Source organism: Doryrhamphus excisus, unplaced genomic scaffold, assembly GCF_037039965.1.
Source record: "Doryrhamphus excisus strain RoL-2023G ecotype Guam unplaced genomic scaffold, RoL_Dexc_Guam_v1.1 HiC_scaffold_24, whole genome shotgun sequence".
Taxonomy (NCBI): domain Eukaryota; kingdom Metazoa; phylum Chordata; class Actinopteri; order Syngnathiformes; family Syngnathidae; genus Doryrhamphus; species Doryrhamphus excisus.
Window position 1 is genome coordinate 7,789,654 of NW_027621862.1, and position 25,218 is coordinate 7,814,871.

The following is a 25,218-nucleotide window of genomic DNA, read 5'->3' on the forward strand; positions in this document are numbered from 1 at the left end:
ATACTTACCTGGCAGGGGAGATACCATGATCAAGAAGGTGGTTCACCCAGGGCGAGGCTCAGCCATTGCACCTGGGTTGAGCTGACTTCTGCGAATTCCCCAAATGTGGGAATCTCGACTGCATAGGGGAGGAGGGCACTTCTGGCATGACAAGCTAAAGGACCGGTTGCACGCATGTTCTAATAAAATGTAGACGGAACAAACATAGCGTCAGTTATCACCCTTATATCCATTCGCTTAGAAAGTGTTTGAATGTGCTGAAGAAGAAATGTTCCCGTGACCCTGATCAGAGACCCCCAGCGAGCCCCAGGTCCTGGAGGTGCCTGAAAGCGCCAACAGCGACCCTGCAGATGTTCACGTTAATCCTGCAAGAATGTGTCAAGAAAAGAACTCGGAAAAACAATTAAAGTAATTACTCTCACATACACACACATAGACAAATAAACACAGCTTGTACAACTGCCTCCCCCCAGTGTTGCACGACCATGTAGTAGGGGACCCCTGAAAGAGAATAAAAAGAGAGGGGCGTTAACTGCATATTCAGAGTGGAGCGGCATGCCACTGGGTATGTGGTTTCACTGTCCTCACTGCGACCAGGAGGAAAACCACATTGGACCTCTTGTAGCAGAGGTTCGACCAACAGTTGTACCCTTCTCTCCAGCACCCTGGAATAGACTTTCCCAGGGAGGCTGAGGAGTGTGTTGCTTTGTCCGGCTCCTTTTGAGTGTCCTCCATTGTCAGCGAACCTCACAAGGGCACAGTTTTTTCCTGATCAGGGCATCATTTTAGGTTGTGTGGATGATTGGTCTTAAGCACCAGATTAAGACTCTTTTCTCTCAGAAGGCACTGCTTGAAATCACACAGCTGGCATTTTCCTGGTCATGTCCATTGTCCTCGACTGGAATGATGTGGCAGCAAAGGACAGATTGTACAACACAGCTGAGCCCTTCAAGAAGAAGTCAGTGCTCATGAGAGTCAGAGTTCATGTGAGAAGGTCCTTTCAGCAAAGGCCTTCTCAAACTATTTGCCAAGTCAGGACGAAAAGAGGGACTGTGCTGAAACCCGGGATTGAACCAGGGACCTTTAGATCTTCAGTCTAACGCTCTCCCAACTGAGCTATTTCAGCTGCGAAAGTGGTCCTCTGCCAAAGTTTCACTGACCAAGCACCCAGGCTCTGCTGGGATTTGAACCCAGGATCTCCTGTTTACTAGACAGGCACTTTGACCAGCTTAGCCACAGTGTGCAACACAAAAACAGTTGGGAAACAGTTGCCAATGGGGAAAAATGTTCATACAAGGGAGGGAGTCCAAAGTCCTACACATGTGTGGATTGAGAGTCCCTGGGTGGGCTCGAACCACCAACCTCTCAGTTAACAGCCAAACGTGCTGACCAATTGCGTGACAGAGACTACAACAGCATGACTGCAGTAAGGTTTCAATAAGTGCTGTCCACCTTAACTCTCGGGTGGTCCGGTCTGTTACGTTTCAGGTGTCATTCTGAATTCTGCCCTTTCGCAGGAAAAGAGCCTTTGTACTTTTTCAACATGAGCTCTAAAGAAAGGTATAAGCTGAGGTATACTGCATTGGCCGGGAATCGGACCCGGGCCTCCCGCTTGGCAAGCGAGAATTCTACCACTGAACCACCAATGCCACGTTGGGAAACACTGTCGGAGAACAAATTAAATTGTCAAGTGGATGTGCCTCTGCAAAGTGGCGCTGAATGACAAAACATCACAACACATGCACGGGATGCCAGGGGAGGCCGAGTACTAACAGAGCTGAGCGAGAGGGCATAAGAAAAAAAATTGTGACCTTGTGGTGGTTACCCGACAGCACCAAGGATATGGTGCATGTCTGATGCGCAATGCATGCCAGGTGATGTTCATCTAGCGAGCAGACATTCTTGTGGGGGACAAGCTCAACAGTAGGAATGTTAAGAGAACTGACCAGTCCGCTATCAATGAAGTTCTCGTCCGCCCCAGAGTCAATTAATGCTGTGGCAGGAGAAGCTTCCCCCGCCCAGGATATCGTACCTTCCACCTGAAGTCGGCCCACCAAAGCGGATGACGCAGCCGGTGTGGAGCGGGCAGTGCCAGCAGCTGGGGAATATCCCTGGTGGAGGAAGTGCGTTGGCGTGCTGGGTGAACTGGACAGCGGGAAATTGTGTGTAGGACTCCCACAGTACAGGCACAGCCACAGGCGTAGACGGTGACTCCTCTAAGCTGACGAAAGGTGACTGGCTCCCAGTTGCATGGGGACGACACTCCCGACGTCGTCAGACGGCGCTCCATTGCTGGAGCAGGGAGGAGTGGTGCCGGAAGAGCCCCGGGAGGTGGGATTTGGAGCCGACGTGTGGGTTGGAGTGGCTCTGCCCGATACGCGTTTCGTAGCGCCTTGTCATTCCAGCAGCTCTCTGCCGATATCCCGGTTAGCTCAGTTGGTCAGCGTGTGGTGCTAATAACACCAAGGTCATGGGTTCAACCCCTCTTACTGACCACTCTTCTTTATGTGCTCCAGGAACAACAAAACGGCGACAACCCACTTGCCCCCATATCCAACATCACACCACCCACCTGTGAAACACCCTCGACAAGGCCACTGAAAACAGCATGTCAAAAGCAGAGTGGCAACAAACCTCTCGGCCACTGAGACTGCAAGAAGCAGATCAATGGGACAGTGGACCCCATTATCCTCTACCCAAAATTTAGACCACCAGTGGAGAGAATGCGGACCGTGAAAGGACAAAACCCCGGCCCTCATAACCAACAGTATTCCACCACAAGGCGGCAACAAATGCCCAACCAAAGCGTCACAGACAGGATTCGAACCTGTGCGGGGAAACCCCATTGGATTTCAAGTCCAACGCCTTAACCTCTCGGCCACCGTGACTGCTTGGAAAAGACCAATGGGGGCAGGTGACCCCATTGTCCTAGAACCAAAATGTTGCTGATGTCAAGGATCAGCTGGCAACATGTGCATGGGAGGAAGACACATGGTTTGTGTGAGGGGCTACACAAGTCTTTCCACTTCTAGTTAAAAGCCAGGCACCTCACATCGTTTCCATAAAGTACCAAGGGATTGTCCTGTTGCCCTTGTATTTTGTGGGCAAAAAGGAGGCGTTTGCAAGTGGACATCAGACCCTATCACTGGTCACCTGAACAGGGACTTGAATCCCGGACACTTAGATCAAAAGTCTAATGTTCAGGTGACTGGCTCAAACTTTGTCTTGTCTGACCACTCTTTTGTCCAGAAGATATTTGGCTAAGGTGGTCTGATTTCTTAAACCTGCAAATGTCCAAATACACAAGGGTATTGTCTTTGTAGGGCGCATTGACGCACAGTTTGCCAATTGGGAACCACACAAGTGCTGTGCAAGAGTGGAGCGCAAACATGAATGAACACTGACACTGATGCACCCAGAGAACGTCCCTGGGTGGGCTCGAACCACCAGCCTCCCGGTTAACAGCCGAGCGCGCTGACCGATTGCGCCACAGAGACTCATACCCTGCCAACTTCTGTTCAGTTGAAGCCATACTAACGCATGCTATGCTTCCAGCATGCCCTTTGTTTTGGATGTGACTCGCACTTTCTGGTGTAACAATCAAACAACATTGCAAACCAGGACACCAGCTTTACTCTTTGATGAACGCAAAGTATTTTTGGGTACAATCCAGGGGTCTTGTGCTCTCACGGAAATGGCTCTGTCCTTTTTCAACATGAGTTGAGACGAAATGTATTAAAATGGACAGACTGCATTGGTCACTCAAGCAGAATTTCTAAGTTTGCCAATTTCAGACTGCGTGACAAAGAATCAAGTCAAACTCCATCGACAGGATAGACAGGGGACAACAAAGCAGGGAAGATAAGGGATAGGGAGGAGAGGGGAAAAATGCGACCGCTTTTGTTGAGAGCCAGAGAAGAAGCTCTCCTCTCTGCAAGGTCAAGTACAGTATGCCAGAAGATTTGACCTTGTGAGTTGTCCTCATTCAACAAAGGCCTGGATAGCTCAGTTGGTAGAGCATCAGACTTTTAATCTGAGGGTCCAGGGTTCAAGTCCCTGTTCAGGCGGTTAAAGGCCCCTTCCCTGAAATGTTACACCTACTTCCTTTATCCTCCTTCTGTGGTCAAGTACAGTACGCCAGAAGATTTCTGCTCCTTCATCCTCAACACCGAGAAGGCCAAGGACATGGCCGTGCACACAAGGAATAACTTGTTTAAGTAAACCTTTTCGACCTAGCACCTTTGCGATCTTCCAGGACTGTGGATAAACGCCATTGTCAATAATTAAATTGAAGATATGGCATATGGGCTCCTGAATCAACTTTGCTGCCGCCCTCAGTAACCTACCATCCAAATTATCAGCTTCACATTGCCCCCACTTTTAGACTCGACTGAAAAAGGACTCTCTTGCTTGGTGCTAACATGATGACCATTAGCATGTTAGCATTTAAGCTAATTTACTCATGCTAGTTTTTTTTTTTACCCCGGACACAGTCTCTTTGAGAGGAGGCTGCGGTCCATCAGGACCAAAACCTCACGCCACAAGAACAGTTTCTTCCCGTCTGCTGTCAGCCTCATCAACAAGGCCCGGAACCCCCCTGACACTGTTCACACCCCACCTCTGCCTCACCCTGCCACTTTGACACTTTACATGCGTTAAATTAACGCTCAGTTTGGACTCTTAGGAAAAACAATCAGACTGCACTTCCGGAATAACAAATAAAAAACAGACTGCGTACATATATTTATACTGCATTCTGTATATTTTGTATTTTAATTTTTTAATCAATGTGTCTGCACCTACTTCACCAAAACAAATCCCCAGTCGAGGTCAGCAGGCCCCCTCTCCACTGTAAACTGTGTGGACTGGGCACTGCTTCCCTTTTCAGAGGTGCCGGACGGTTTGCCAGAACCCCTTCGAGGCCGACCGAAAGTCGTGCTCCATGGCCTCACCGAATTCCTCCCACACCCGAGTTTTTGCCTGGACAAGCGCCGAAGCCGCGAACCGTTTGGCCTGACAGTGCCTGTCAGCTGCTTCCGGAGTCCCACAAGCCATCAATGCTGGATAGGACTCCTTCTTCAGCTTGACGGCGGCCCTGACCTCTGGTGTCCACCATCGGGTTCGGGGCCTGCCGCCACGACTGGCACCGACCGCCTTGCGGCCGCAGCTCCGGTCAGCCGCCTCAGCAATGGAGGCACGGAATATGGCCCATTCGGACTCAATATCCCGGTCCTCCCCCGGGATGCAGGTGAAGCTCTGCCAGAGGTGAGAGTTGAAGACTCGACGAACGGGAGACTCTGCCAGACGTTCCCAGCACACCCTCACTACTCGTTTGGGTCTACCAGGTCTGTCCAGCATCCTCCCCCGCCATCTAACCCAACTCATCACCGGGTGGTGATCAGTTGACAGCTCAGCCCCTCTCTTCACCCGCCTGTCCAGAACATGCGGACGCAGGTCTGATGACACGACTACAATGTCGATCATAGACCTGCAGCCTAGGGTGTCCTGGTGCCAAGTGCACTTATGGACATCCCTATGTTCGAACATGGTGTTAGTTATGGACAAACTGTGGTTCGCACAGAAGTCCAATAACATCACACCTCCCGGGTTCAGATCAGGGAGGCCGTTCCTCCCAATCACGGTCCTCCAGGTCACACTGTCATTGCCCATATGGACGTTGAAGTCTCCCAGTAGAACAACAGAGTCACCAGGACTCCAAAAAGACCGGGTACTCCGAACTGCCATTTGACGCGTACGCACACATGACAGTTAGGACCTTTTCCCCAGCCCGAAGGCGTAGAGAAATTACCCTCTCGTTCACCGGGGCTGACTCCAACACAGTGGCACCAAGCCGGGGGTCTATTGATAAGCCTACACCAGCTCGCTGCCTCTCCCCTGCAGCAACTCCAGAGTGGAACAAGGTCCAGTCCCTCTTTGGGTCATGACCGAAAGAATGACATCTCGGATACAGGCGGCTGAAATGAGTTTCCTCCGTAGGGTAGCTGGACTCACCCTAAGAGATAGGGTGAGGAGCTCAGTCATCCGGGAGGGCTCAGAGTAGAGCCGCTTCTCCTTCACATCGAGAGGAGTCAGTTGAGGTGGCTCGGGCATCTAGTCCGGATGCCTCCCGGACGCCTCCCTGGTGAGGTGTTCCGGGCATACCCAGCCGGGAAAAGGCCCCGGGGCAGACCTAGGACACGCTGGAGGGATTATGTCTCACAGCTGGCCTGGTAACACCTCGGTGTCCTCCCGGTGGAGCTGGAGGAGGTGGCCGGGGACCGGGAAATCTGGGCTTCCCTACTAAGACTGCTGCCCCCCGCGACCTGGACCTGGATAAGCGGAGGAAAATGGGTGGATGGATGGACTTGTATACTAAAATGAGATGGAGATAATTGCAATATTTGTCGGAATAGTTCTGGAACAAATGGTGGAAGGAGTATCTGACCAACATTGCTCTGAGACAAAGATGGCATACGCCAAGAAGAAACATGCAAGTTGGAGATGTGGTGATCGTCAAAGAGGAGGAGGTTCCCCGAAACGAACGGAAACTGGCTGGGATTCTTCAAGTCCATAAGAGTGACAATGGACTAATGAGGACAGTTGCGGTGTTTCACGATGCTTCAATGTCCCGCAATGGCGTGTGAATGCACTCAAGAGCAGTAAATGCATCGAGAACAGCAGTAAAGGAAGCGTGAACTCTTTACTGGACCAGGTCAGCTAAGTAACAAAGACAATACATCTGCAAGCTCTTCAAAGGACACCTAAAGACCACAGCCATAGCAGAGGATGGTTTCGATCCATCAACCTCTGGGTTATGGGCCCAGCACGCTACCGCTGTGCAACCCGACTCAAGGTTCAACGTGACATACAAAAGAGGAACTCCCCGTCGGGGAATCGAACCCCGGTCTTCCACGTGACAGGCGGAGATACTGTCCACTATACTAACGAGGACTGCTGCTGAGCTGATGTGGTGTCGATTGGCCAAAGGGTAATTCAGAACAGGCTCGTGGCCCATGACCGTTTTCATGGTAGCTGGAGACTTAAACCACTGAAATCCATCCCGCTTATCCTCATCAACGGACTGTACTCCCCACCCGTTACCAGCATGGGGACAATCCAACCCAAGATGGGAACACACTGGACCAGGGACACAGCAACATAGTAGGTGGCACAGACACAGCTTCACATTGCCCCCACTTTTGGACTCGACTGAAAAAGGACTCTCTTGCTTGGTGCTAACATGATGACCATTAGCATGTTAGCATTTAAGCTAATTTACTCATGTCTCAAGGCAAATAGACACATGGCATGATGTGGGGACACTATGGGACTGCCTTAACACTTTTGGACCTTGAGGCTGTCCAGCTCTGCCAGAGGTGAGAGTTGAAGACTCGACGAACGGGAGACTCTGCCAGACGTTCCCAGCACACCCTCACTACTCATTTGGGTCTACCAGGTCTGTATCACCAAAAGAGCTGAACCGCCCAATGTGGGGCTCGAACCCACGACCCTGAGATTAAGAGTCTCATGCTCTCCCCACTCAGCTAACCGGCTAAAGAATGAATGATTAATTAATTTAATTAATCAGAGGCATCATGACCAGTCTGCATCAAAACATTATCTGAAATCCTGTGGCAGGTTTCTGGCATTGATTCCTAATTCAGTTGCCATCCCTGATAGATGGTAATGGTAATGGTAATCATGCCCGCGTGGCAGGCGAGTCTCTTTGCTTGTCTGACGTCTGTGTCGCATCCTGATTGTCGCATCCTGAACGACAACACATCACAATGTCATACTCTTTGGATTCAAGCACCTTCTGGCGTAATGGGATCCATAACAATCATGTCAGCTGTGGATGCAATGTCAATTCGTTCTTGAAGGGCAAGTGACAAAAAGAAGTACATGGTTCAGAAATCAGCTGCCAAAGTTTCACTGACCAAGCACCCAGGCACTGCTGGGATTTGAACCCAGGATCTCCTGTTTACGAGACAGGCACTTTGACCAGCTTAGCCACAGCGCCAGCAGTGCATCTGGCACCAACGCAAAAACAGTTCGCCAATGGGGAAAAATGTTCATACAAGGGAGGGAGTCCAAAGTCCAACACATGCGTGAATTGAGAGTCCCTGGGTGGGCTCGAACCACCAACCTCTCAGTTCACAGCCAAACATGCTGACTAATTGCGCGACACAGACTACAACAGCATGACTGCAGTCAGGTTTCACTAAGTGCTGTCCACCTTAACTCTCGGGTGGTCCGGTCTGTTACGTTTCAGGTGTCATTCTGAATTCTAGCAAGCAGCCATTCTTGTGGGGGACAAGCTCAACAGTAGGAATGTTAAGAGAACTGACCAGTCCGCTATCAATGAAGTTCTCGTCCGCCCCAGAGTCAATTAATGCTGTGGTAGGAGAAGCTTCTCCCGCCCAGGATATCGTACCTTCCACCTGAAGTCGGCCCACCAAAGCGGATGACGCAGCCGGTGTGGTTGGAGCGGGCAGTGCCAGCAGCTGGGAAATTGTGTGTAGGACTCCCACAGTACAGGCACAGCCACAGGCGTAGACGGTGACTCCTCTCCGCTGACGAAAGGCGACTGGCTCCCAGTTGCATGGGGACGACACTCCCAATGTCGTCAGCCGGCTCTCCGCTGCTGGAGCAGGGAGAGAGGAGTGGTGTCGGAAGAGCCCCAGGAGGTGGGATTTGGAGCCGACGTGTGGGTCGGAGAGGCGCCGCCCGATACGCGTTTCGTAGTGCCTTGTCATTCCAGCAGCTCTCTGCTGCTATTCCGGTTAGCTCAGTTGGTCAGCCTGGGGATGCTAATAACGCCAAGGTCATGGGTTCGCCCCCCTGTACTGGCCTCTCTTCTTTATGTGCTCCTGGAACAACAAAACGGCGACAACCCACTGGAAACGACCAATGGGGGCAGGTGACCCCATTGTCCTAGAACCAACCTTTTGCTGATGTCAAGGATCAGCTGGCAACATGTGCATGGGAGGAAGACACATGGTTTGTGTGAGGGGCAACACAAGTCTTTCCACTTCTAGTTAAAAGCCAGGCACCTCACATCGTTTCCATAAAGTACCAAGGGATTGTCCTGTTGCCCTTGTATTTTGTGGGCAAAAAGGAGGCGTTTGCAAGTGGACCTCAGACCCTATCACTGGTCACCTGAACAGGGACTTGAATCCCGGACACTCAGATCAAAAGTCTAATGTTCAGGTGACTGGCTCAAACTTTGTCTTGTCTGACCACTCTTTTGTCCAGAAGATATTTGGCTAATGTGGTCTGATTTCTTAAACCTGCAAATGTCCAAATACACAAGGGTATTGTCTTTGTAGGGAGCATTGCAGTACATGTGACATGTATACTACATATGACATCAGAAATGATGGGTATTTATTCAACAGAACAAGAACAACATTTCTTTTAAATAACAGCATAGGAGCTGATGAAACACAGAGAAGGCACTGCTGGGATTTGAACCCAGGATCTCCTGTTTACTAGACATGTCTGTCAAAAAATCACAACAGTATACAGTGTCTTCTCTTACGGGCCGCTGCTTACCAGTTGATGGGGTTTGACTTGATTCCTTTTAACATAAAAGCATTCCGTCATCTCTTAATCTATAATCCTGGCTGGCGCTTTTGCAAAAGCTAACATTTTAAAGCAGAGCTTCTGTGTTTCACCAGACCTTTGCAGAAACAAACTGAAATCTGCGACTTGATCAACCTAACTTCTGATCAAATGTGTTGGACCATGGAAGCTTTAATGTGCTTTTGAAAAGTCATTGACACACAGTTTGCCAATTGGGAACCACACAAGTGCAAGAGTGGAGTGCAAACACGAATGAACAGTGACACTGATGCACACTGAGAACGTCCCTGGGTGGGCTCGAACCACCAACCTCCCGGTTAACAGCCGAGCGCGCTGACCGATTGCGCCACAGAGACTCACACCCTGCTGACTTCTGTTCACATACTAACGCATGCTATGCTTCCAGCATGCCCTTTGTTTTGGATGGGACTCGCACCTTCTGGTGTAACAATCAAGGCATTGCAAACCAGGACACCAGCTTTACTCTTTGATGAACGCAAAAGAAGAAGGGAAGATAAGGGATAGGGAGGAGAGGGGGAAGATGCGAACGCCTTTGTTGAGAGTTGTCCTGAGTCAACAAAGGCCTGGATAACTCAGTTGGTAGAGCATCAGACTTTTAATCTGAGGGTCCAGGGTTCAAGTCCCTGTTCAGGCGGTGAAGGTAGGCCCCTTCCCTGAAATGTTAAACCTACTTCCTTTATCCTCCTTCTGTGGTCAAGTACAGTATGCCAGAAGATTTCTGCTCCTTCATCCTCAAAACCGAGAAGGCCAAGGAGATGACCGTGCACACAAGGAATAACGTGTTTAAGTAACCCTTTTCGACCAAGCAACATTGAGATCTTCCAGGACTGTGGGTAAACGCCATTCTCAATAATTAAATTGAAGATACAGTACGAGACAGGCACTTTGACCAGCTTAGCCACAGCGCCAGCTGTGCATCTGGCACCAACACAAAAACAGTTCGCCAATGGGGAAAAATGTTCATACAAGGGAGGGAGTCCAAAGTCCAACACGTGTGAATTGAGAGTCCCTGGGTGGGCTCGAACGACCAACCTCTCAGTTAGCAGCCAAACGCGCTGACCAATTGCGTGACAGAGACTACAACAGCACACAAGGAATAACTTGTTCGACCTAGCACCTTTGCGATCTTCCGGGACTGCTTTGCGATCTTCCGGGACTGTGGGTAAACACCATTCTCAATAATTAAATTGAAGATATGGCATATCGGCTCCTGAATCAACTTTGCCGCCGCCCTCAGTAACCTCCCAACCAAATTATAAATACCACATGGCTCATCGCTTTTAATGGAATGCAACAGTTTTCCTACCTCATCTACACTTACCCTCTTAAATTGAAAACTACGCAGTTTATCCTACATTGTCTTGATCTTTATAATAGAATCTGACAGTCAACCGTCAACATCTATCATCTGATCGCTAATCAAATTTACTTTATTGATAAAAAATTGAGAAATATTTGCCAATTTGGACAATTGTCAATCTGCCCCCACTTTGGACACATCGTCGTGTTTCATTGTTTGGCAACTGCTTTGTGACTTTGCCTGTCCCCTTAAAAACCCCTTCCTTCAGGTTTCCATAGTGTCGTGGTTGTCACGTTTGCCGAACACGCAAAAGGTCCCTAGTTAATTTCACAGCCAACCAAGTTAGGAATTGTGGTCATACAAGAAGGGGGTTTGTTTTTTTGTATTTCGAATAAAATGTTTTCTGCATTTTGAACAATTTTCCACAGGAAAGACATCTTTCAGATGTATCAACAAAAGAGCTGAACTGCCCAATGTGGGGCTCGAACCCAAGACCCTGAGAGTAAGACTCTCATGCCCTACCGACTGAGCCAAACAGGCCTTTTTCAGCTGCAGATATAATTTTTTGTTTTTCTTTTTTATCGATGTGGCCACCTTGATGTTTGATCAATTCCACAGACAACCTTGTTTCTCAGGGAACAGAAGGAGCGAGACTTTCAGTCATCAGTAGTTCTACAAACTCCGACTCAGGCCACATCTTTGTACCCGACATTTCCAATTTATGATGATGAATTTAGGATTTATGATCACTCTGCAACTGCCTCTGAACAGACACCCATGTCCACCCTCTCTTGGGGAACATTTGACTCGACTCAATTAAATGACACACTCAAACCAAAATTCTAGAATCCTCCCAACCCCGTTGGCACATCATGTCCCCACCCCGAGGTTATCAAACTCGCTCCCAAGGAAATGTTGGAACTTGGGAAAGCATTAAGAATGGCAAGAAGTAGGATTAAGAATCCTACTTCTTGCCAAAAGCCTACCCTATGGTAGAAGATAAGATATGCCTTTATTCGTCCCTCAGTGGGGAAATTTGCAAGGTCCCGCAAGTTCCGCAACAGCAGGGGGAGTACTTCAGTATGTTTACAGACCATGGACTCCTCCTAAATTTAGATACATAGCCTTATCCATGCCAAAACCACACAACAACCTCGACCAAATCCTGACTGACATATGTAACTGACTTGGTACATAATCACCGTCTCAACGGAACTGAATTAGCCCAACTGTTGACATTGACCACAGGCTCCAAGTATGGTGCTTTTTGTACGGCCATTTAGCCAATTCTGCAAAAGGGGAATTCAGAACACCCTCGTGGCCCATTACCATTTTGATGGTACCTGGCGACTTCAACCAGTGAACTCCACTGTACCGCTTATCCTCATCAACGGACTGTAATCCCCACTCTTCACCAGCATGGGGACATTCCAACCCAAAATGAGAACACACTGGACCAGGTACACAGCAACGTAGTGCGTGGCACAGACACAGCTTCACCCTACCCCCACTTTTAGCCCAGACTGAAAAAGCAGAGAAACCCCTTTGCAGCTGAAATTGCTCAGTTGGGAGAGCGTTGGACTGACTATCTAATGGTCCCTGGTTCAATCCCAGTTTCCAGCACAATTGCTGTTTACATTGTGAGTTGGCAAATAGTTTGTAAAGGGGTGACTTTGTTCTCTTGATTTCATCAACATCGATCACGACAACACAGCCAATTACATATTAAGACCAGACAAGGGCTGTTGGGAGGTGACATACAGAATCCTGATGCATATCATGTTACAATCAGACACAAACAGGATGGAGGACCAGACCTTGAGTTCGCGCAAATGTTCACAGCATTAGGTCTGCAAAGTGTTCAGCTGATGCACATTTACTGGAAAAGAAAATGGGCTTTTGTCACGGTAGCCATGCCGACACAAGCTAAAATGTTTCTCCCGCCAGGACAACACCCACATGAAATTCAAGCTTTGCTCGCAGACGAATAAGAACCAGCTGGAATGAGCAATCTGCACCTCCAAGTCTGAGTTTATGGTTCTTGCCCAGAAAAGCATAGCTCACAGCCGTAATCGTATAGTGGTTCCTACTCTTTGTTGTGGCCGCAGCAACCCCGGCCGATTCAGGGTCATGGCAGGTGTGTGTAGCTTTTGTAATTGTATTGTCTGAAAAGACAAGATTGTCTGTCCACTTGAAGTGTGGTGATGTAAAAATACACTAGTTTTGACCACACCTGTATTTTAGTAAACATTATTAGCATGCAATGAATCAAAGTATAAGGTACGATGTCGGAGATCAAGAACGCTTTTGTTGGGGAAAAAAGCCATAACATATCATTTCGACAATACGGGTATCAAACCCGCTATTTCTTGCATGTAGAGCAAGAACTCTAGCCTTTGAGTTAAATCCCCCCGCTGCACAAGAAGGCTGCCACAATTTCTGCAACACCAAAACACTAATTAAGATGTGTCATTTTGAGTCAACAAGACCATGTCCACAAAGGAGATGAGGTGACCGAGAGGTTAAGGTGATGGACTGCTAATCCATTGTGTTCTGCACGCATGGGTTCGAATCCCATCCTCATCGGACTATACTAATGCACCAGTTTTGACACCACCTGTGTTTTTAGGAAACATCATTAGAATGCAATTAATCCAAGTATCCGGTACCATGTGGGAGATTGAGAATGCTTTTTTGGCAAGAAAAAGGCATAATATACCATTTGGAGAATGCAGCCATCGATTCCACTTCATCTCACATGCGAAGTGAGCGCTCTTGTATGAGCGCGTCATACAAGAATGGGATTTGTTTTTGTGTCCTTCGAATGAAATGTTTTCCGCATGTTGCAGAATTTTCCACAGGAAAGAAATCTTTAAGATGTATCACCAAAAGAGCTGAACCGCCCAATGTGGGGCTCAAACCCACGACCCTGAGATTAAGAGTCTCATGCTCTGCCGACTGAGCTAACCGGGCCTTTTTCTGGCAAGATATCACTTTTTTTTTTTTTAATTGATGTGGTCTTCTTGATGTTTGATCAGTTCCACAGCCAACCTAGTTTCTCAGGGAACAAAGGAGCGAGAGGTTCAGTCATAGCTGAGAACTTTGGAAGTGTAGTCATCTTAACCCTCCTGTTATGTTCATTTGTCAGGAACAGCCATGATGTTCCCGGGTCAGTTTGCATGCTTATTTATCTGAAAGATGTCCAAAACCAAAAAAATCCCCACAAGCATTGTTAGTTATTCACTACTAACTCCATTACTAACTATTCTATCAATGTTTAGTGCAATGGTGTACCTTACCTCTCACAGGTAATGGTTTAATTCATTTTAATTAATTAATTAATTTAATTAATCAGAGGCATCATGACCAGTCTGCATCAAAACATTATCTGAAATCCTGTGGCAGGTTTCGGGCATTGATTCCTAATTCAGTTGCCATCCCTGATAGATGGTAATGGTAATGGTAATCATGCCCGCGTGGCAGGCGAGTCTCTTTGCTTGTCTGACGTCTGTGTCGCATCCTGATTGGCTGGCAGCAAATGTCAACGACACGAGCACGGCCCCCGCTTGGCAAGTGAGAATTCTACCACTGAACCACCAATGCCACGTGGGGACACACTGTAAGAGAAAAAAAATCAACTGTCAAGTGGATGAGCCTCTGCAAAGTGGCGCTGAATGACAACACATCACAATGTCATACTCTTTGGATTCAAGCACCTTATGGCGTAATGGGATCCACAACAATCACGTCAGCTGTGGATGCAACGTCAATTCGTTCTTGAAGGGCAAGTGACAAAAAGACGTACATGGTTCAGAAATCAGCTGCCAAAGTTTCACTGACCAAGCACCCAGGCACTGCTGGGATTTGAACCCAGGATCTCCTGTTTACTAGACAGGCACTTTGACCAGCTTAGCCACAGTGCCAGCAGTGCATCTGGCACCAACACAAAAACAGTTCGCCAATGGGGAAAAATGTTCATACAAGGGAGGGAGTCCAAAGTCCAACACATGTGTGAATTGAGAGTCCCTGGGTGGGCTCGAACGACCAACCTCTCAGTTCACAGCCAAACGTGCTGACCAATTGCGCGACAGCAATACAACAGCATGACTGCTGTAAGGTTTCTGTTACAGTCTGTTACGTTTCAGGTGTCATTCTGAATACTGCCCTTCCGCAGGAAAAGAGCCTTTGTACTTTTTCAACATGAGCTCTAAAGAAAGGTATAAGCTGAGATATACTGCATTGGCCGGGAATCGTACCCTGGCCTACCGCGCCCGGCGTGGATAGTTCAGCTGAAACGTGCTAAACTTTCCCCATTCATTTCCAATGAGAGCGAAAGGCCACTATGAATGCAATATACTTTTGTCCGGGGGTGGCGCTGTGGCGTTCATCCCCACTATCCACTATGGATGTAATATACATTTGTCCAGGAGTGGCGCTGTGGTCGCTTCTGCTCCCTCCACCCACCACATCCATCCTGAACTTCAGGTAACACAGCACAATTGCTTTTTCCGAGCGAGCGACGAGACGACGCGACAAAAACACGGTGAACTACAGTAAAAAAATATATTGTCTTTTGCATTTCAGGCTACAGAAAAATATTTTGTCTTTGAACTGTTCTGTTTAAATATTTAGTCTTTGAACTGTTCTGTATAGTGTTTAAATTGCTTTCATGTTTCTCTACGTGGGTTTGTGGCACTATTGTTCGCTATTTTCCGACCCCGTATACCTATTATATGCATTAGCGACAGTTATTTGGACAAATATAATGATAGCTCATAAGACTTGTGTTTTTTTTGTAAGTACAATGTTATAGTTGTTCATGGATAAGTACATGTCATCTGTTAAATTAAACTCTTATGAGCTATTGTAAAGTGAACAAAGAAAAGATGATAGTTTATAGACATTGTTGTAGTCTGTAAATGTTCTTGGAAAAGCTCATATATGACAACAATACACATATTTCATACATGTTGCTATCACATACTGTAACCTGTACTTGTATTCAGCTCATATATGACAACAATACATATATTTCATACATGTTGCTATCACATACTGTAACCTGTACTTGTATTCATGGTTTTGGATAATAATACATTATATTATTTCATTATTTCTGTCACTGTAGAGAAAAAATGAAGAGATTGTTTTTCCCCGGGCGAATCAGTGTGGTCTTCCGCAGGGGCCCACTGGGATTCCTGCTGCAGGATCCCACCGAGGAGGCCAGGCAAATTCAGGACAACCCGTCGAGGAGGGACAAGTCTCCTGTTGCACAGCAGGAGGTTGTAAGGCAAAATGCCCTTGCAGTGGTCCGTCAGAGAGGGAGAGATGCTACAGACCAAACTGAAGTACTGGGCGAGTACATCCTGCAGTTTGGGAAGTACAAGGGGATGTCCTTCCGCTGGCTCCTGGAGAATGACATGGGATACACTGTGTATCTCATCCAAAGCCAACAGAGAGAGGAGGCTGCAGGAGTGCTGGTGGCTGAGGGGCATAGCAAGGACAGCCTTCTGTCATTCCTTCGCTATGCCCTCAGCTTCAAGGAAATTAATACTCTTCTTGAGTATGAGTCCCTAAAAACATCTGTGCCCGCCCCAGCAGCAGAGGATGACCAGCTGGTTGGATTTGGCGCACGCGCCAGTAACACCTGGAGGGAGATTTGGGAGAGCAGGGATGATGGCTATGCAGCCTTCATCTTAAGAAGAAAGTGTGCGACGGGTACAAAAATGCACAAACTGCAACAGTACCTGCAGAAGCAGCAACAGCAGCAACAGCAGCAACAGCAGCCCTCCACCTCTTTTACCATCGCCTCCACCTGTTCCACCACAACCTTTGCTGAGAGCACGGGTGAGTGTTTTTAAAGTTACACTGCATTGCATATGTATGCATTGGACCATTTTATTACTGTTGAATAACTATATTACCACTCTTTTCTTTATAGCTAAGGACGAAGACGAAGAGCTGGAGAAAGCCATGCTCAGCATCTCTCCAGATATACTCAGTATGTGCAGTTTATGGATATGTACATGTTAGGCTCTTTTACTTTCCTAGCCTTGTCTATGTGTTTTGTATAAAGTAAATCACTCTAGTTTCTATGTGTTTTGCAGGTGGATCTGCTCCACCAACATTAGAGCTGCTACGGTTTTCAGGTCCAGGGCGAAGTTCTTAAATAATGACCGACCTCAAAGGGCATTTTGTGATTGCATGTGTTCTCGTCACGTTCTACTTTTGTTCCTTTCATGTGTGTTCTACCTACAGTCCAAGTGACTGACTATGAATTGATACAGCCTACGAGAGGGTAAGTATAATTTGAATACATTCTTTTGAATGGATGAAATGGTGAATGATGTTTGCTCACTAACGCCGGAAGCATGTGTTTGCAGTGAGCCATTGTGCTTCTCCTGCTCTAGTTCAGGTTGGACTAGACCATCACAAAAAAGGTCTATTTAATTCTTTAAAAGCCAAACCAAGTAGTTGAAGTAGCAAATGGCAGTTTGTTGTGAGTGACTCTACTAATACCCCTGAAACGCCAATATTTCAATCAATCAGTCTTTCATCACGTTTTCTCCGGTTTTAGACACAGAACATGCACCGACTGGCCCAGATGCACCAGAAGATGGTAAAGGCTTTAAGTGATGTTTGACCATTTCAATCCAAACTGATTTACACTCACGGTAAAATGCACCACCGCCTCTTTCCTTGTGTAGCACCAGCTGTGCTGCCTCCAAAGATTCCAGTGCCTTTCCCACGGGAGTTGATGTTTCTGCTACCAGAGAAAACAAAGACCAAAGAAGAGACCCCACAGCCTGCCCCAGGTGAGTGATTAATCTTTCTATGTGACTGACTGCACCTGATATTAATATAATATTAACACAGTGTACATGTAATTTGGTTTCATTTTAGAAACTGCATGTGCTCCTGGGAGTCCTGTAGCCTCCACTCTATCTGCATCAGAGCCACAGTCTGCACAGAGACCCCACAGTAAATAACACAGCAGTATAGTGTATTCCGACAACCCGCTCTGGCTGGAGAAGCTTCCCAAGAGGTTTACCAATCTGTTGCCAGCGTTACTGACTTACAAGAAGGCCATCTGTAAGTCAGTACTGGATGAGTTGAGACGGACTGGAAAATCACCCACAGACATGGCAAATCAGGTCAACGAGATGTTGCATCTCAAGTATGAGCGTGCCAACCTGGCCTATCTCCTGTGCTGCCAGAATGTGATGGATGGAGAGGCAGGAACTTATGGCGGCCAAAAGACCATCACTCAGTTCCTTCGACAGGAGCGAAAACCGGAGCCTTTTGGGGGCTACAGTGATGCTGATGGCTGGAACGGGGTCTCTGTGTCTGCCCACTACCTCACCGACTGCTTGCTGCATGAGTTCCGGAACCAGAAGGACACCATTCAGCGGATGCTGCAGGGTACCTTTGGACAGGCTCTCCGCTCAGACCACACCCGGAAAGTGGCCAAGAAAGTCACCTTTTCATCTGGTGTCATGTCGTCATACGCTGTGATGAATGAGAACTGGATGATCCTGTCCTGGGTCATGGTGCAGTCTGAGACGGACAAAACCCTGCGGCCGATGTATGAGGGTCTCTCAAACCGCTACAACAGGGCTGGCATTGAGAAAGCACAGTTTCAGTGGGTTGACAGGTGAGACTTCATCACTTTAAACAGAAATGTTTAATCAAAAATTAACTCTAATAAATGTCATTATTTCATATGCTATTTGTGTTTCTCAGAGATTGCTGCGCACCGTTCAGGGTTGCAGAGTCTTCTGCGGAGGAACATCTCAACTGGGATGCCTGGCAAACAACTGATGCAATTGTTACTGAGGCCACATCTGGGAACCTGTTAAATACATGTGCATCAAGAACCTCTTACAACAACAGTATCATCATCAAGCTGGACTTGTTCCACTGTATGCAACGGCTTCTTCGTGAGCATCACCCGTTATACGGCACCTTCGCACAGTTCCTATCAGCTGCCTTCTCTGTGGTGGACCAGGAAGACCTGCAGAGGCTCCAGGATGCATACGTCTTCTGTGGCATCCAGCCTGCAAATCCCACCAAGCAGCATATTCGTGAGCACTGCAGGGTAAAGATTCCTCCACCCGGGATGCTTATTCAGAGTGGAAGGGGTGTTGAAGCACTTTCACCTGGCCACAGATCCGAATGGCATCCCTCTTTATAAGCCCTCCATGCTAAAGAGATGGAGGATCCAACGAGTCCACATTCTGCGCGGTTGCCTCAGTGATCCTGAGGTGGAAGGGGGCATACTGTACCGCCATAGAGGAACGATACAGTTAAACCACGTGCCAGGTGAGCGTGCAGCAGTCCCCGTCTGGATCCCCATCAGAGGCACATCGCAGCAGGAGGGCTACCACTTCCACAAGGCCAAATGGGTGACCGGCACGCAGGTCTCCCCAGAGCTGTTCCAGGCCCAGGCCATGACAGGAGTGTGTCGCTGGAATTATCAGCGTCTGCTGGACCTGAAACTGCCAGGCGTTTCTCTCCCGCCTGTTTTCGACCCTGCACTGATATGCTCCCTGAATGCTGTTTCCAGACGGGTCTTTGGCGAAGAAAAGTACCCTGCTCTTCGTCTGGCAGCTGAAGACACCGGGGAGAGGTTTGGCCTGGAGTACAGGGAGCCAGAATGTTGTCCAGTCCCTTTAGACTGGGACAAACATAAAACCAAGAAGGACCCCCGGCCACGCCACAAGTGCTCCTTCTCCAGGCATCCTGTCTGATCAGGGAGCAGACCCAGTGCAGCCTTCCTCCACACCTCCCACCAGGCTTTTCAGCTTTGTTCCCCACTCTGTTCACCCTCTTCAAACTGCTACTGCGACTACGTCTAGTCATGTGGCCCTATCCCAGCATCTGACTTGGACAATAAAGCTTCTGTTACTGAGCTTCAGCCACAGCCAGGTAAAAACTTATCTAATCATGTGTTCCCTTGTTGCATCTTGTTTGACCCAAATAACAAATGTGTATCTCATGGTTTTCTTTGCCTAGAGCCCACAAGAAGATTGCCCATCCAATGTTCTCCGACTGCTGCCTGCACTGGACCAGTGAAGACTGGAGGGAGAGTATTTGTGTTGGACCACAAGCGCTGGCCATCTCCAATGAAGTCGGCAATTGACGAGCTCCTTAATAAACACCGCGGGCACGAGGACATGATCAAGCTTGTGGTTCGGGAGTATGGCACTCTTGTCCACAAGTCCAGCAAAGACCCCAACAGCAAGCTGCATCCAACATCAAAATTGCATATTTCCAAATACATAAAACACAACAGTAAATTTGTCAATACATCATCTTCACTAAATACCAGCCCAGAGAAGCTGCAACATACACAGCAGCTTTGGCAGTTGCTCAGCACTACCTCTGCTGTGCCTGTCGTGACACTGCCTGCAGCTATGGTCATTCCACCATCACCACCACCACCACCACCACCACCACCTGCTCATACCCCATTGAAGCAGGAGCAACCACCTCCCGTGTCAAAAAAAACTCAAACAAAAACATGTCTGTGCTGTGGTCAACCAAAATCAAAATATCAAGGGGATGGGACATCAATACATGACTTTTATCAGCGGGGCCCTGTCAGATACTTTTATTGCTCCACAAAAGTGTTCCAAAAATATGGTGCAGAAGGTCTGACAAACCCCAAGATGCCGTTTCAAGAGTTCAGTCAAACAGACTTCTTCCAGCGAGAGCTCGATGATACAAGAAAGAGGGTGGAGGAAAAACAACAGAAGAAGAGGAAGAGGGAGGAATCTCCTCCACCCCCTGTACGAAAGTGCCGGTTCTGGTAATTATCAATACCACATGGCTTATCGCTTTTAATGGAATGCAACAGTTTTCCTACCTCATCTACACTTATCCTCTTAAATTGAAAACTACACAGTTTATCCTACACAATATTGTTCTTTATCTGACAGTCTACCATCAACATCTATCATCTGATCTCTAATCAAATTTATTTTATTAATAAAAAGATATTGGTGCTCCCAGTCAGGTAACTGACATTTGGACAGGTTTTGAGTGGAGATGGGATTTGTCTTGGTCCTCGGTCGAACGGTTAGGGTCATTCATAAGCGCTATCTGCCAACTGCTGTCATTCTGAAGCGACTGACGACATAAATATGAATGAAACCCGTCAATAAATGATAGACTTGAGTTTCTGGTAAGTACTACACAAGAAGATAAGGTGCTCAACTGGAGAAGGGAGTGTGGACTGGGTTTAGGGTTAGACCAATACTGTATTTGGCATAGAAATTGGGGTTCAGATTAGTGTTTGGTACTTGGGAACAATAAATCAAGGACTGGGTTTCTTCACTATTACATGACAAGAGACTAGTCGAGAGAACGTAGCCAGGATTAGGTTTGGGGTATTTGTCTGATGCTGAGGGACACATCCTGGACTCATTTCCGAGCCCAACATCTCTTCTACAAAAAAGCACTTGACTTCTTGGAGAATGCAGGCATCGATCCCGCTCCCTCTCGCATGCAAAGCGAGCGCTCTACCATTTGAGCTAATTCCCCAGCCGTCACAGAGTTGACAGAGAAGGTTCAGTCTCATAACTATTTTGGTTCCTTTGCTGGAGTACGTCAATTCCGCAGCTGACCGAGTTTCTCGGGGAACACAAGGAACGAGAGGTTCAGTCATCACTGGGAACTTTGGAAGTGTAGTCACCTTGAGTCAGGTCTGCTTTGGTGAACTTCAGAGGCATCATGACCAGTCTGCATCAAAACATTATCTGAAATCCTGTGGCAGGTTTCTGGCATTGATTCTTAATTCAGTTGCCATCCCTGATAGATGGTAATGGTAATGGTAATCATGCCCGCGTGGCAGGCGAGTCTCTTTGCTTGTCTGACGTCTGTGTCGCACCCTGATTGGCTGGCAGCAAATGTGAACCACCAATGCCACGTGGGGACACACTGTAAGAGAAAAAAAATCAACTGTCAAGTGGATGAGCCTCTGCAAAGTGGCGCTGAATGACAACACATCACAATGTCATACTCTTTGGATTCAAGCACCTTCTGGCGTAATGGGATCCATAACAATCATGTCAGCTGTGGATGCAACGTCAATTCGTTCTTGAAGGGCAAGTGACGAAAAGAAGTACATGGTTCAGAAATCAGCTGCCAAAGTTTCACTGACCAAGCAGCCAGGCACTGCTGGGATTTGAACCCAGGATCTCCTGTTTACGAGACAGGCACTTTGACCAGCTGAGCCACAGCGCCAGCAGTGCATCTGGCACCAGCACAAAAACAGTTCGCCAATGGGGAAAAATGTTCATACAAGGGAGGGAGTCCAAAGTCCAACACATGCGTGAATTGAGTCCCTGGGTGGGCTCGAACCACCAACCTCTCAGTTCACAGCCAAACGTGCTGAGCAATTGTGCAACAGAGACTACAACAGCATGACTGCAGTCAGGTTTCACTAAGTGCTGTCCACCTTAACTCTCGGGTGGTCCGGTCTGTTACGTTTCAGGTGTCATTCAACTGAAAAGATCCTATTTGAAGGCGACGCAGGCCAAACTAGACTCCAGCAAAAAGTTTCAAACAGCACCCTCTGCTGTCAGGCAAGAGCAGAAACCATAAAAAGCTTACAGCACCTGGTATTCCCAGGCGGTCTCCCATCCAAGTACTAACCAGGCCCGCCCCTGCATTGCTTCCGAGAACGGACATTTTCAGGGTAGTATGGCCGTAAGCTGCCAGGTCAACTGAAAAGATCCTATTTGAAGGCGACGCAGGCCAAACTAGACTCCAGCAAAAAGTGTCAAACAGCGCCCTCTGCTGTCAGGCAAGAGCAGAAACCATAAAAAGCTTACAGCACCTGGTATTCCCAGGCGGTCTCCCATCCAAGTACTAACCAGGCCCGCCCCTGCTTAGCTTCCGAGATCGGACGAGATCGGGCGTTTTCAGGGTAGTTTAGCCGTAAGCAGCCAGGTGAACTGAAAAGATCCTTTTTGAAGGCGACGCAGGCCAAACTAGACTCCAGCAAAAAGTGTCAAAAAGCGCCCTCTGCTGTCAGGCAAGAGCAGAAACCATTAAAAGCTTACAGCACCTGGTATTCCCAGGCAGTCGCCCATTCAAGTACTAACCAGGCCCGCCCCTGCTTAGCTTCCGAGATCGGACGAGATCGGGCGTTTTCAGGGTAGTATAGCCGTAAGCTGCCAGGTTAACTGAAAAGATCCTATTTGAAGGCGAAGCAGGCCAAACTAGACTCCAGCAAAAAGTGTCAAACAGCGCCCTCTGCTGTCAGGCAAGAGCAGAAACCATTAAAAGCTTACAGCATCTGGCTTTCCCAGGCGGTCTCCCATTCAAGTACTAACCAGGCCCGCCCCTGCTTAGCTTCCGAGATCGGACAAGATCGGGCGTTTTCAGGGTAGTATGGCCGTAAGCTGCCAGGTCAACTGAAAAGATCCTATTTGAAGGCGACGCAGGCCAAACTAGACTCCAGCAAAAAGTGTCAAACAGCGCCCTCTGCTGTCAGGCAAGAGCAGAAACCATAAAAAGCTTACAGCACCTGGTATTCCCAGGCGGTCTCCCATCCAAGTACTAACCAGGCCCGCCCCTGCATTGCTTCCGAGATCGGACATTTTCAGAGTAGTATGGCCGTAAGCTGTCAGGTCAACTGAAAAGATCCTATTTGAAGGCGACGCAGGCCAAACTAGACTCCAGCAAAAAGTGTCAAACAGCGCCCTCTGCTGTCAGGCAAGAGCAGAAACCATAAAAAGCTTACAGCACCTGGTATTCCCAGGCGGCCTCCCATCCAAGTACTAACCAGGCCCGCCCCTGCTTAGCTTCCAAGATCGGACGAGATCGGGCGTTTTCAGGGCAGTATGGCCGTAAGCTGCCAGGTGAACTGAAAAGATCCGATTTGAAGGCGACGCAAGCCAAACTAGACTCCAGCAAAAAGTGTCAAGCAGCGCCCTCTGCTGTCAGGCAAGAGCAGAAACAATAAAAAGCTTACAGCACCTGGTATTCCCAGGCAGTCTCCCATTCAAGTAGTAACCAGGCCCGCCCCTGCTTAGCTTCCGAGATCGGACGAGATCGGGCATTTTCAGGGTAGTATGGCCGTAAGCTGCCAGGTCAACTGAAAAGATCCTATTTGAAGGCGACACAGGCCAAACTAGACTCCAGCAAAAAGTTCAAACAGCGCCCTCTGCTGTCAGGCAAGAGCAGAAACCATAAAAAGCTTACAGCACCTGGTATTCCCAGGCGGTCTCCCATCCAAGTACTAACCAGACCTGCCCCTTCTTAACTTCCGAGATCGGGTGTTTTCAGGGTAGTATGGCCGTAAGCTGCCAGGTCAACTGAAAAGATCCTATTTGAAGGCGACGCAGGCCAAACTAGACTCCAGCAAAAAGTGTCAAACAGCGCCCTCTTCTGTCAGGCAAGAGCAGAAACCATAAAAAGCTTACTCCACCTGGTATTCCCAGGCGGCCTCCCATCCAAGTACTAACCAGGCCCGCCCCTGCTTAGCTTCCAAGATCGGACGAGATCGGGCGTTTTCAGGGCAGTATGGCCGTAAGCTGCCAGCTGAACTGAAAAGATCCTATTTGAAGGCGACGCAGGCCAAACTAGACTCCAGCAAAAAGTGTCAAACAGCGCCCTCTGCTGTCAGGCAAGAGCAGAAACCATTAAAAGCTTACAGCACCTGGTATTCCCAGGCGGTCTCCCATTTAAGTAGTAACCAGGCCCGCCCCTGCTTAGCTTCCGAGATCGGACGAGATCGGGCTTTTTCAGGGTAGTATGGCCGTAAGCTGCCAGGTCAACTGAAAAGATCCTATTTGAAGGCGACACAGGCCAAACTAGACTCCAGCAAAAAGTGTCAAACAGCGCCCTCTTCTGTCAGGCAAGAGCAGAAACCATAAAAAGCTTACTCCACCTGGTATTCCCAGGCGGCCTCCCATCCAAGTACTAACCAGGCCCGCCCCTGCTTAGCTTCCAAGATCGGACGAGATCGGGCGTTTTCAGGGCAGTATGGCCGTAAGCTGCCAGGTGAACTGAAAAGATCCTATTTGAAGGCGACGCAGGCCAAACTAGACTCCAGCAAAAAGTGTCAAACAGCGCCCTCTGCTGTCAGGCAAGAGCAGAAACCATTAAAAGCTTACAGCACCTGGTATTCCCAGGCGGTCTCCCATTCAAGTAGTAACCAGGCCCGCCCCTGCTTAGCTTCCGAGATCGGACGAGATCGGGCTTTTTCAGGGTAGTATGGCCGTAAGCTGCCAGGTCAACTGAAAAGATCCTATTTGAAGGCGACACAGGCCAAACTAGACTCCAGCAAAAAGTGTCAAACA

At 48.3% G+C, this 25,218-nt stretch overlaps 1 protein-coding gene, 23 non-coding genes and 4 pseudogenes across 24 annotated transcripts; 6 read left to right on the forward strand and 22 right to left on the reverse strand.

Annotated features, from left to right (window-relative positions):
• LOC144896962 (U1 spliceosomal RNA) lies at window positions 1-127 on the forward strand (annotated as a pseudogene).
• Window positions 128-1,053: 926 nt separating this feature from the next.
• trnaf-gaa (transfer RNA phenylalanine (anticodon GAA)) lies at window positions 1,054-1,126 on the reverse strand. The gene has a single exon. It is a non-coding gene; the product is annotated as a tRNA-Phe (tRNA).
• A 452-nt stretch (window positions 1,127-1,578) lies between these two features.
• Window positions 1,579-1,649, reverse strand: trnag-gcc (transfer RNA glycine (anticodon GCC)). The gene has a single exon. It is a non-coding gene; the product is annotated as a tRNA-Gly (tRNA).
• A 1,157-nt stretch (window positions 1,650-2,806) lies between these two features.
• On the reverse strand, window positions 2,807-2,888 carry trnas-uga (transfer RNA serine (anticodon UGA)). Its single transcript has one exon. It is a non-coding gene; the product is annotated as a tRNA-Ser (tRNA).
• A 535-nt stretch (window positions 2,889-3,423) lies between these two features.
• Window positions 3,424-3,497, reverse strand: trnan-guu (transfer RNA asparagine (anticodon GUU)). The gene has a single exon. It is a non-coding gene; the product is annotated as a tRNA-Asn (tRNA).
• Window positions 3,498-3,994: 497 nt separating this feature from the next.
• trnak-uuu (transfer RNA lysine (anticodon UUU)) lies at window positions 3,995-4,067 on the forward strand. Its single transcript has one exon. It is a non-coding gene; the product is annotated as a tRNA-Lys (tRNA).
• Window positions 4,068-6,879: 2,812 nt separating this feature from the next.
• On the reverse strand, window positions 6,880-6,951 carry trnad-guc (transfer RNA aspartic acid (anticodon GUC)). The gene has a single exon. It is a non-coding gene; the product is annotated as a tRNA-Asp (tRNA).
• A 995-nt stretch (window positions 6,952-7,946) lies between these two features.
• trnat-cgu (transfer RNA threonine (anticodon CGU)) lies at window positions 7,947-8,020 on the reverse strand. The gene has a single exon. It is a non-coding gene; the product is annotated as a tRNA-Thr (tRNA).
• A 1,847-nt stretch (window positions 8,021-9,867) lies between these two features.
• Window positions 9,868-9,941, reverse strand: trnan-guu (transfer RNA asparagine (anticodon GUU)). The gene has a single exon. It is a non-coding gene; the product is annotated as a tRNA-Asn (tRNA).
• A 226-nt stretch (window positions 9,942-10,167) lies between these two features.
• Window positions 10,168-10,240, forward strand: trnak-uuu (transfer RNA lysine (anticodon UUU)). Its single transcript has one exon. It is a non-coding gene; the product is annotated as a tRNA-Lys (tRNA).
• Window positions 10,241-12,456: 2,216 nt separating this feature from the next.
• Window positions 12,457-12,529, forward strand: trnav-gac (transfer RNA valine (anticodon GAC)). The gene has a single exon. It is a non-coding gene; the product is annotated as a tRNA-Val (tRNA).
• Window positions 12,530-13,410: 881 nt separating this feature from the next.
• Window positions 13,411-13,492, forward strand: trnas-gcu (transfer RNA serine (anticodon GCU)). The gene has a single exon. It is a non-coding gene; the product is annotated as a tRNA-Ser (tRNA).
• Window positions 13,493-13,806: 314 nt separating this feature from the next.
• trnak-cuu (transfer RNA lysine (anticodon CUU)) lies at window positions 13,807-13,879 on the reverse strand. Its single transcript has one exon. It is a non-coding gene; the product is annotated as a tRNA-Lys (tRNA).
• An 876-nt stretch (window positions 13,880-14,755) lies between these two features.
• trnat-agu (transfer RNA threonine (anticodon AGU)) lies at window positions 14,756-14,829 on the reverse strand. Its single transcript has one exon. It is a non-coding gene; the product is annotated as a tRNA-Thr (tRNA).
• Window positions 14,830-16,296: 1,467 nt separating this feature from the next.
• LOC131101722 (uncharacterized) lies at window positions 16,297-17,891 on the forward strand. Its single transcript, XM_078788650.1, has 7 exons — window positions 16,297-16,753; window positions 16,848-16,907; window positions 17,014-17,055; window positions 17,165-17,204; window positions 17,484-17,525; window positions 17,614-17,721; window positions 17,810-17,891. The coding sequence occupies exons 1-7, from the start codon at window positions 16,297-16,299 to the stop codon at window positions 17,889-17,891; spliced, it is 831 nt and encodes a 276-aa protein (XP_078644776.1).
• A 4,188-nt stretch (window positions 17,892-22,079) lies between these two features.
• On the reverse strand, window positions 22,080-22,153 carry trnat-cgu (transfer RNA threonine (anticodon CGU)). Its single transcript has one exon. It is a non-coding gene; the product is annotated as a tRNA-Thr (tRNA).
• A 362-nt stretch (window positions 22,154-22,515) lies between these two features.
• LOC144896787 (5S ribosomal RNA) lies at window positions 22,516-22,624 on the reverse strand (annotated as a pseudogene).
• Window positions 22,625-22,736: 112 nt separating this feature from the next.
• LOC144897089 (5S ribosomal RNA) lies at window positions 22,737-22,855 on the reverse strand. Its single transcript, XR_013626659.1, has one exon. It is a non-coding gene; the product is annotated as a 5S ribosomal RNA (ribosomal RNA).
• Window positions 22,856-22,967: 112 nt separating this feature from the next.
• Window positions 22,968-23,086, reverse strand: LOC144897321 (5S ribosomal RNA). Its single transcript, XR_013626890.1, has one exon. It is a non-coding gene; the product is annotated as a 5S ribosomal RNA (ribosomal RNA).
• A 112-nt stretch (window positions 23,087-23,198) lies between these two features.
• LOC144895723 (5S ribosomal RNA) lies at window positions 23,199-23,317 on the reverse strand. The gene has a single exon (XR_013626231.1). It is a non-coding gene; the product is annotated as a 5S ribosomal RNA (ribosomal RNA).
• A 112-nt stretch (window positions 23,318-23,429) lies between these two features.
• Window positions 23,430-23,538, reverse strand: LOC144896667 (5S ribosomal RNA; annotated as a pseudogene).
• Window positions 23,539-23,650: 112 nt separating this feature from the next.
• Window positions 23,651-23,769, reverse strand: LOC144897272 (5S ribosomal RNA). Its single transcript, XR_013626842.1, has one exon. It is a non-coding gene; the product is annotated as a 5S ribosomal RNA (ribosomal RNA).
• A 112-nt stretch (window positions 23,770-23,881) lies between these two features.
• Window positions 23,882-24,000, reverse strand: LOC144895618 (5S ribosomal RNA). Its single transcript, XR_013626122.1, has one exon. It is a non-coding gene; the product is annotated as a 5S ribosomal RNA (ribosomal RNA).
• Window positions 24,001-24,111: 111 nt separating this feature from the next.
• Window positions 24,112-24,220, reverse strand: LOC144895998 (5S ribosomal RNA; annotated as a pseudogene).
• Window positions 24,221-24,332: 112 nt separating this feature from the next.
• On the reverse strand, window positions 24,333-24,451 carry LOC144895838 (5S ribosomal RNA). The gene has a single exon (XR_013626344.1). It is a non-coding gene; the product is annotated as a 5S ribosomal RNA (ribosomal RNA).
• A 112-nt stretch (window positions 24,452-24,563) lies between these two features.
• LOC144895626 (5S ribosomal RNA) lies at window positions 24,564-24,682 on the reverse strand. The gene has a single exon (XR_013626130.1). It is a non-coding gene; the product is annotated as a 5S ribosomal RNA (ribosomal RNA).
• A 112-nt stretch (window positions 24,683-24,794) lies between these two features.
• Window positions 24,795-24,913, reverse strand: LOC144895839 (5S ribosomal RNA). Its single transcript, XR_013626345.1, has one exon. It is a non-coding gene; the product is annotated as a 5S ribosomal RNA (ribosomal RNA).
• Window positions 24,914-25,025: 112 nt separating this feature from the next.
• On the reverse strand, window positions 25,026-25,144 carry LOC144895510 (5S ribosomal RNA). The gene has a single exon (XR_013626013.1). It is a non-coding gene; the product is annotated as a 5S ribosomal RNA (ribosomal RNA).
• Window positions 25,145-25,218: the final 74 nt, after the last annotated feature.

What these genes read in the sequence shown, in the direction of transcription:
- LOC131101722 (XM_078788650.1), top strand. Translation starts at nt 16,297, where the DNA reads ATGTCCTTCCGCTGGCTCCTGGAGAATGACATGGGATACACTGTGTAT. An exon ending in TTGATACAGCCTACGAGAGG is followed by an intron (nt 17,205 to 17,483) that starts GTAAGTATAATT and finishes CTCCGGTTTTAG; the next exon opens with ACACAGAACATGCACCGACT. An exon ending in CCCAGATGCACCAGAAGATG is followed by an intron (nt 17,526 to 17,613) that starts GTAAAGGCTTTA and finishes TTCCTTGTGTAG; the next exon opens with CACCAGCTGTGCTGCCTCCA.